The sequence below is a fragment of the Leptidea sinapis genome, chromosome 42 (assembly GCF_905404315.1).
Source record: "Leptidea sinapis chromosome 42, ilLepSina1.1, whole genome shotgun sequence".
In the NCBI taxonomy this organism is placed as follows: Eukaryota; Metazoa; Arthropoda; class Insecta; order Lepidoptera; family Pieridae; genus Leptidea; species Leptidea sinapis.
Genome location: NC_066306.1, coordinates 993,930 through 1,003,865, shown reverse-complemented (window position 1 = coordinate 1,003,865; position 9,936 = coordinate 993,930). Strand labels below are relative to the sequence as shown.

Here is a 9,936-nt window from a genome sequence, read left to right as displayed (position 1 = left end):
TTAAAATACGTGGGATAAGAAAAACCCTGTTTACTTTTATTGACTGAATATTTTTCTTTTAGACACATTTGTAAATAATAAATACATCACTTTCATACATTTATTTTACATACCATTGTTAAGATAAGATAGGTAGGTACCTAATTAAAATATTGAAGTAAATTTCAAATGGAAGACCCTGTCTCTGATATCATTTTTCGTAATCGTATTTATTCATAGTTATATTGTGCCTACGAGCAGGAAAATACGGCTCACCTCTTCGAAAGAAAAAACCTATATTGGTAATTTGATAGTACCTACTGAATAATATATTTTTATGTTTATTTCTACTTTATTGTTGAATTATTCGTATGATAAGGGCACATTTTAATTGTGTACTAGGTAAGGATCACTGTTTAAGCATAGGTAGTATTGAAACATAATGAATACGAAAGTATAATGATTATTTTTATTTGATCAAAACTATAAAAATAATTAAAAGCTCTGTAAAGCTTTACCTAAACACAACTTTTGAAATTCGAAGTTACCACAAGAGAAAGTACTATGTAATATGTATAGATGGCGCTAACAAGTAACACCAAACAACGAAAAATATACGCCTCACTACATTAGCTAGTATATTATCACAGATATTATTAAAATAACAGCTAGTATTTTGTAACAGGTATTTGTCGCTGTTACTTTTGAGTCACAGTCACCGTCATACCTAGTATTGCATTTTGCCTCGTAGGTACGTCTCAACTCTATTCCGTCAGTATAAGTCCCAAAGTCCTTCAACTTAACTTGGGACCTGCCAAGTGTCAAGTGCCAGTGGCCACCACAGAGGTTTTTTTTATTGGTTCTGTTCGTCCATCTGGACAGGCAAAGGGGTCAAAAGCCCATACAGCCAAAATACCACCACAGAGGAACAAAATACCTTTACTCTAGTCGCCACAGAATACTAAATTACCTGGCTCGAATGACAGTTCTAAGAAGTACAGTCAGCAACAAAAACCCAACAATAGCAGCTCTAACAAATATGCCAGTAAAAATAGAATTAAACCTCGCACTAAATTTTCGATCAAATTTATATATAATAATAATATTTTTAAATAACATAATGCTGGCAGATCAGCAAAATGTGAGTAGTTTACTCGAGAGACTCAAAAAGTCAAGTACAATTCGAGTGACGTAGTAATATTACTCGAGTGGCTTGAGTCACAAAGTGCTACTCGAATCGCATCCAGTAAAATATTCTTAGGTTGCATCTCTAATTCAAAGTATTTACCTAGTCCATAATTTAACAAGTTCTTAGGTCCAGGTCCAGAGTCTGACGCCAGCACGTGCCATGCAACCACCACTACAAGCACAGAGTATCTACTTTTACACGTAATAATCCATCCGTACTCTGTGCTTTGCTTTTACATAAACTTAACTTCAAGTTTTCTTGAGTTGATGATTGTTCTCTATTTTCACTAGTATTGTATTTTAAAGTGTTTTTATTTTTACTAATTTACTACTACTTAAATTATATCTAACAATCACTGTTATTTCTGGGTTGTACCAAATTAGACGTGGTTTCCTGATCATTTGACGATTACCTAGCCGCTGGTTGGACCATGATCAAGACACTCACTGGCCTACCACTTACGACCGCAGTCCGGCCGTGGACCCAAAGGAGTGCAAGGCTTGAGTGACCAACGTTACGAAAACCTTGAATTACGGAGACGATCCTCGGAAATGAAGAACGCGACTAAGAAGATGTATATTTGCAAAAAAACGATTGTATGACAATTGGTAGACTTGGTATTGGTAGAATTGGTAGCCTGTCAGTGTCTAGTAAACACACATCACGTCACATCACTTCTAGAAGCACTGAATCACCTCTTACGACACCCGTGGGCCTGGAACTCTCCTATTTTTGTACACCCCGGGGAAGCACCGGAGAAAATTATCCATCCATCACCATAGTGCTTGACATAAAGACAGTACCGGCTATCGGACATAAAAAGTCGCTTATTCTGAAGATTCTAGTAAGAAAAATGGGACAAACTCATAAATTATTTAAATTCGTAACTACATCAGTCCTTGACCAGTGTGCAAAGTTTCAGTTTTATGAAGGTGTCCAAAGTCGAAAATCACATCCAAAGATTCCGTTCTATACAAACAGACATACATTATTTTGGATTACAATAGTTTATAGTTAATATTGTATTGTCATCGGTCCTTCATAAGTAGTGTGCAAAGTTTCAATTCAACCCGACATTTTAAAGTGGGTGAAATCGTGTCCAAATGTTCCGTTACACTATACCTACATAGGTCAAGCTAATATAAAAGTTGTAAAAGTAAATAAAACGAACATTTTGACTTTTTCACATTATTTTCTAAAATTAAAATAAATATTGCAGGCATAGTATGAGTAAATAACATAAAAAAAACAATTACACTTTGAAACTAAGGATTGCGGGTTTGATCCCTGTGCCCATGTCTTGTTTGCAGTATCTTTATTTTAACTGATATAAACATGACGTACTAACATTTCTTATATAAGAATTCATATTCGTTTGTTTGCCACTGATGTCGTTTTAAATAAGTAGATTTTTAGAGAACAAACAACAATGTGTTTTATATAGATGTGGTTGCTAAGTAAATACACGTCAAAAAGTAACACTTACATAAAGTGTAAAGGGTCTTAACCTTAAGTTCTCGGTACAGCTTCATCTCCGTAGACAGACAAAATTACAATCCATACTGTTATTTCCGTGATAAATGCGGTCTACCTACCTGTCGGTCATTTTGTGTCTTCTAAGACGCCACGCCTTTGCAAAACGCCAAGTGATGAAAATTTGGACAGAGTACTGGATGCCCGACAATTCGAGCAGCTCTGTGTTGCACGCGATTAAAAAGTTAGAACTGATATTGGGGTGCACCAGATCAAAGATGAGAACGATATTCGTTGTGGCCGGAACCGCGCCTTATAAAGCGCTCAAATAAGGGCCGGCTACTAAATGGATTACCCAATTTTTCGGGTGAAGTCCCTGTTTATTTTCCGGTCACACGGGATGTAACTTTGAAGCGTAGCGGAGGTTTTGTGTTACAAAGATTCGAAAATATTTAAGTACAGAACTTCGAGTTAGATTATGTGAAGCACTTGTACTATCAAAGATCAATTACTGTGACGTGGTGTATGGGCCAAGATTACTGTACAAAACAAAATGTTCCATCCAACGAGTGCAAAATGCGTGCGCTCGATTCTGTTGGAATATACCGCCCAGGCAGCACCATTTTCTAAATATTTCAAATGCGACGTAAACTGATCCGTCACAGACAATGGCAGTACTCATAATGGCGGCTGATCGGCTTTTATATAAGTGTAAGTATGTGCGTGGGACATATTATGTATTTACACGTTAACTGGCTTGTTTTGATGCTTCATTTTCATGTAGGTGACACGGAGTCCTTCTTTTTAACTCGTCCGTGTATTATACATTATATAACTAAATACATAATTTTGCTTTCTCTTCTTCTCAATACAAAATTGAAAAAACGGAGTATGATAACTTCACTATCTGAAAAGATATACGAATTATTAAAAAAATAAAAATAAATGCTATCTTGTTTATTTATACTATAGAGGATAATAATGGATGGTCCTTATCCAGTTGTGAGCAGGCCACCTAAAATTGTATAATATTATAAGTTGTAATATGATTTAAAAGATGGGATGAGATGTTTCTTATCAGTTCTAAATAAAAATATTTTTATTCTGTTGTATAAAAAAAATGTAGTGTTGGGTACTTGACCATGCTTGTACCTATCTGGTACTCTTTATTTGTGAATCCGCCAGCACTTAAACAGTTTTTTCTCAGTCGCTCTCTCATTTTTTTCACATTGAATTTGACTGACAGTCAAAAGTTTTAAGTGACATTTAAAACTTTTGACTATATTTCTAATATATAAAATTCTCGTATCATGGTGTTAAAAATTGAACACCTCCGAAACGGCTTGACCGATTCTCATGAAATTTTGAGTGCATATTGGGTAGGTCTGAGAATCGGACAATATCTGTTCTTCATCCCCCTAAATGTTAAGGGTGGTGACAAGTCACACAATTTTTTTTTTAATTTTTTTGACATTTTTTTTTAAATTTGTTTGATTATGAGTCAGCATTAAAAAATACATACAACTTCAAATTTTCACCCATCTATGATCAACAGTTACTTTTGTATCGCGATTTTAATATCGGCAATACAACGTTTGCTGGGTCAGCTAGTTACAATATAGAATATTACAAAAATCCATACTACAAAGCAACGCAATGTTTAATATTAAAATTCAATTTGGTAGACTTGTAGGCACTGTTTTGACTTTATAGATTTTATCACAAATTGAAAAAATAATAATTTTCCGCACTCTTTTACCTTGTATAGCGTAAACACATGATCGGATTTGATCCAGCCGAACCATCGTATGCGGTTCGAAAGCGGACCATATTCGATGGTATGCTCATTGTCCATCGCACAAAATTTGAGTACCTAAGAAATCGGACCAATTGGTGTGAGGCGCCCAACGGACCATCCGATGGTTCGGCCGGCCGTACCAAATCTGACCTTGAGTCTGACGAAATGTATCTTCATCTCTTCTGCGATTGTGGCCCACTAATGCGAGTAATTTCACAACATAAAGCTGAGCAGACGACCTTTTAGTTCAAAGTTTATGTGCATGAATATGATTTTTGTGTTTGCAAATTTGTTTTTGAACCAAATAAATATATTTTCCTTTCTCTTATTCTAATAAGCGTAACACCATCCTTGGTGATTACACCTTGCTTCCCAGGTGGTGTTTATAATACTCGCGTCAAGAAGATACTGCGGTTCGTAAAGGCGGCAGGCTTGACGAACGCTAAAGCTATAAGTATGAGCGGCGAACACAATAGTTCAATTCTGGACGAGGTGTTTTAGGTCAAGTAGGACTCACCAAGACTAGTCAAATAGCCACCAAGTAAATAATAATGTCTTTAGTCTCTAAAATCGATTCGTAGTTATTTCACGGCCACTTTGAATGAGATCTTGTTGACTTAAGACTACTTAGTAAATATTTAATATATAATAATATATTACCGAAACGAAAGACTGGTATGACAACTCAACGATGTAGAAACTGCGCATTATCACCGGTCTCTGGAATTTAATATTTTCAAATTATCACTCATAATAATTATAATAATGAAGTAATTTTATGTCAAGCCTATCTTTTAAAAATAATAACGGCATAATTTATTTTCTTAAAATTGATTCCTTTAGATTTCTTTTTGGTGTCTGAGAGAGAAAAAGCGGCGCAAGAAACTTTCCCAGCATTCTTTTTTTGCGCTCTTTTAAATAAATTTATGGAGGGTAGAGGCAAGGAGAATCGCGCAAAATATAAAATAATACCAATCACTTTAGATGCACGTGTCCCTATTCCATAATAATTCTGTAATATTTTATTTACTACATTATTTTGTACAACGTAAATTGTTGAAATTTTCAATAATTACTTACTTTATTCGACAATAATATTAATTTTATTATCTCGGCATACTTCAATTCGTTTACAATAATTGCTACATTAACCATACTTCATACCATACCATGTGACTACACCAGCGCCACTGTGGATGGTTTTTGTACTGTTATTTACTATATAACCTGGACACTTTTCTCCCCTAAGAGACGATGATACTCCTTACGGCTTACCTCCACCCTTCATAATTTATATAGGTCATAGATATGGGTCATACAGAGCGGCAAAAACCAAGACGTGTTTTGGGTATGGAATAACGGTTTTGAAAAATAGTTAATTTAAATACTACGCATTTTCTAATACCAAGAATATTTACCTCAGCGTTATTCTTATTTCTTCTCGTAGGTGTGAAAGTAATGATTATTAAGTAAAAATTGGTACTTACGAAAATAATATTTTGTTGCCGCGTCAAAATTTAAACATTTCTACCGAGATATTATGTCGTATGCGAACAAGTGGTGGTTCGTTGCCACGACGGAATTTATTTGTTTAACTATTCTATGATCCAAAATAATATAGGTAAGTTTCTTTTTATGGCAATAAATGAGCACGAGAAGATGATCCGAATCACCCCTATGTATGTTCTACGATTTTGCGTAGTTTAGGAGATAATATTTTTTTTCCCCTTTCATCCGCTTTTTTCACCTAATTGTGGTTCAGAACTTATTTCAAATTTTTTTGAACACTTTTAGTTAATTTTATTGTTGATAATTATTAACTACAGTTGCAATAACCGCATAAGAAACTATGAATAGTTTAGATAATGTGGAACTAGTTTAGAATTGAGTCGTAAGTTCAAGATAACTGCTCCAGCTGAATTCATGAAAATGTTCAAAGTATCAAAAAATAAATAAAATAGGCTCCCCCTATGGCTTCTAACTAGTTTTTAAAACTTCCCAGAACATTGGCCAATAAAGTGAGCCAAATTCAAATTTTAGCTTTGGACGTCAATGACGGACGTCTTCTCGACAACCCATACTGGGTGGCCCAGAAGTATTGTAAGTATAAGTGGGTATTGATGTTCTCCCTTGTTCTGTGATGCTTTGTGAGAAGGCTCTATACAGAGATGTTTGAACGGCTCGATCACTTAGCGTTGCGTAGAGACATCGCTTCATTGTATGTCTTCTGCCACATTTATCACGGGGAGTGTTCCGAAGAGCTGCTTGATTCCTGCCGCGAATTCAACCTTCACATGACACGCGACAATGAACAAACGGATGTGATGGGATGATGTTACGACATGTTTTATAACATAAAAGAAAAAAGCAATCCCCTTACTATAGTGTTGTAGTGATGATTAATTGTGTGAATATAAACTATGATTTGATCCGATCCTGCCGCCTGATTCCACGTTCGCACCACATGACAATCTATATCATCCTCACCTGGATGTTGCGATCCTCCTACCAACCAAGCTATGGAATAGCCTTCCTTGCGCAGAGTTTCCAAGAAAACGACATTGTTACCTTCCGTATACCGGCAACGCTCCTGTGAGTGTGGGTGACGGTGATCACTTAACATCGGGTGCTCGTTAGTCCTCCTCTTCCAAAAAACAGCAATGAGCTTCGGTTGGTATGGTATGGCAATGGCGTGGTATAATGGGGCTAATTTCCGCACCCGCACCAGTGAGAGGTTCCTTTGCACAGGATGCCGGCTAGATTATCGGTACCACAACGATGCCTATGTCTGCCGTGAAGCAGCAATGTGTAAGCATTATTGTGTTTCGGTCTGAAGGACACCGTAGCTAGTGAAATTACTGGACAAAGGAGACTTAACATCTTGTGTCCAAAGGAGACGAGTGCAATTGTAGTGCCACTCAGAATTTTTGGGTTTCTCAAGAATTCTGAGCGGCAGTGCATTGTAATCGTATCAATTATCATCAGCTAAACGTCCTGCACGTCTTGTCCCTTATTGATATAAATAAAACTCGACGACTGTGCGCCTGTGTTGCTTGCATGGGAATATAATACGTATTTGTTATTCCTGCCACCCGAACTCCTCCAGAAACCTTACACCCAACCTCGTCTCCTTTCTAAAGAATTTTGGGAGTGTGTTTGGGGTGTCAAGATGTTGATCTCAGTAAGTTGCTACACGTGGACAATGCAGAAGTACATGCGCAGCAGCATCATAGAGGGGACTGTCAGTTATGCCTTTAAAAAAATACCTAGATGTTTTTTATAAGGACCGTGACCAGTAAGAAGCGCCGTTATATTAGATACGGTTACCCTCAACCGTTTTGAAGAGTATATTTAAATTAATGTTTTACAATCTGATCCCTGGGCTCACTTGAGCAAGTGTAATGGCGACCACCAGAAGTCTCCTGACGCGAACTGTTGCCTTCCCGCCAGTATATTGCCAGCCGCTGTTGAATATTGCCGTAGGCAAAAGTGATGCCTGCAAATCACATATATCAGATTGAAATCCATCAAAAGATAATTAATTACATAGCACCTAAGTGCAAAAAAATAAGTAGAAGTTGCCGCTGCTTAAACGAACAGTTCTGCAACGCTCCTGTGATTTCTCTGGTGTTGCAAGATGTGGGCACATTTGCTTACTCTAGATAAGTACTTATCTGATTCAGGGGTTAATGTAAATTTTGCATAACTTGATTGACAGATTAGTTTATTGATTCGGATCACATCGATGCCTTTTTTAAGTCAGCCTCCAGCAGACGAACAGTGAGTTCAATCGATAGTACGTGACCGTAGATAACGATATCAACACATATATAGTATAACAGTTACTCGAGGGACAAATACGCAATACGTTAGTTAATATATCATAGAATAATTTAATAGTGTCAGAAGTGTGAAATGTCATCTGAATAGATAAATTTAATACTAGCCTCAACAGTAATGTCACCGGCGTTACACATGAAGAATCCTGTCGTACTCAACATTGCAACGCTCGTCGATAGCGTTGCCATAATATTCATCACCGTTCGTTCCGAATTCTGCAGCAGTTGATTATAAACCAGTTTATTAATCGTATTGTCCAAGAAAAAATTTCTAACCTCAGATTCATTTCATTATCATTTTCAGAATTGAAAATAACATACCACCATTTGTATCATAAGCACGGAAATGACGAACACATTCATCAATATTTGTCCGCTGAAAATGAAAAAACAGATGCGCTGGGTTTCATTTACACACCTGAAAAGTATACGAATCCTAAAATCTACCTTACCATCAAATAATAAACAATTAATAATATCATTTCTAATGTTCAAATTCTAGCAAAATTCTTGCGCAAGCAATGGCACCCAAATGAACGCAACCAAGTAAGAAAATTGAATAATTATAAAATAAACCGTAAAATTTATACCACAATGTTTCCGAATGCAACGATATGCCAATTTTTAATCGCTCTTCAAATTGTTTCTCCTTATTTAAATTACATTGGTTATCTTCGAAAATCTCTTTCAGCTTGTAAAAGTAACTCTGTAGATTTTTGTACTGGTGGCTCAGAGTTATTGTTAATGTTATAGCAAATACATAAACAGCAGATATTCGAATCACAAAGGCACACCAGACAACGTAGATTACTATTCTGGCTGTGTTTGCTGCAGCAGACTTATCTGTTACTTTAGGCCATGCCGTGATTACAGTTGTAAATGTTCCATTATCTGGAATACATAAACTTTAAATAATACCTACATTCATAGTTAGGCTATATTCTGTCAATATTCTGTTACAAAACATCTAAAAATAAACTATTTATTATCATCCGAACATAAGTGTTCAATTTATGAAGTGATAGATTAGCTTGTTCAAACACAGATTGAGCATTGGACTGTTAAGATATAGTTTCATATTTTTGATAAAACGAAATATATAAATTAATAAAAAAAACGGAAATCTGGAAATCTGTAAATTGAAATAAATTATAAATTCATATAAGTAAAAGACAACAAAGAAGTATACATAGATATAGAGAGACTATAAGGCGAGCAAAATCAATGCCAGAATCTTTATAATGAAGATAGCCCTTAATATGGAAATTAATATATTTCCTTACCAGCTGTATATACCTGCACAATGCCATCGAAAGCGTACAGAATTAATGCAGCATAGAGACTAAATACATATGCAGTTGCGTAAAGCTTAGCTTTTCTAATCATTTGCATCTCTATCTCCAGATTGTTATATTTAGCTTTCATTGTTACAGATAATTTAAAAAGTAGGTTCCTAATTTCATCCTTGTAGTACACCACACTTATAATATATGTTATGGCTATTGGGTGCGAAAAAGAAAATAAAAGTTGATCGGATGCTTGTTTATTCGATAACTCTGTTTGGGTTAAAAAGGACAGGACTTCTAATAAAGTGAATGAAATAAAAATAACGGTCATAAGCTTATTGAAGGTTTCCATGTATGTCGGTTTCTTGTCAA

At 35.7% G+C, this 9,936-nt stretch overlaps 1 protein-coding gene across 1 annotated transcript; it reads right to left on the bottom strand.

Moving 5' to 3' along the window:
- Positions 1 to 2,392: 2,392 nt before the first annotated feature.
- LOC126976711 (uncharacterized) lies at positions 2,393 to 9,206 on the bottom strand. The gene is made up of 5 exons (XM_050825215.1): positions 9,201 to 9,206; positions 8,600 to 8,725; positions 7,828 to 7,935; positions 5,100 to 5,159; positions 2,393 to 3,548 (listed from the first exon to the last, which is right to left on the bottom strand). Exons 1-5 carry the CDS (start codon positions 9,204 to 9,206, stop codon positions 3,507 to 3,509), a joined length of 342 nt encoding a protein of 113 aa, XP_050681172.1. The 3' UTR covers positions 2,393 to 3,506.
- Between the last annotated feature and the right edge of the window lie 730 nt (positions 9,207 to 9,936).

Excerpts from the sequence above, each read along its gene's own strand:
- LOC126976711 (XM_050825215.1), bottom strand. Across the intron at positions 7,936-8,599 it reads TGCTTATGATACAAATGGTG|GCATCACTTTTGCCTACGGC; the intron begins GTATGTTATTTT and ends TGTGATTTGCAG. Across the intron at positions 3,549-5,099 it reads CATACCAGTCTTTCGTTTCG|ATAGTGAAGTTATCATACTC; the intron begins GTAATATATTAT and ends ATATCTTTTCAG.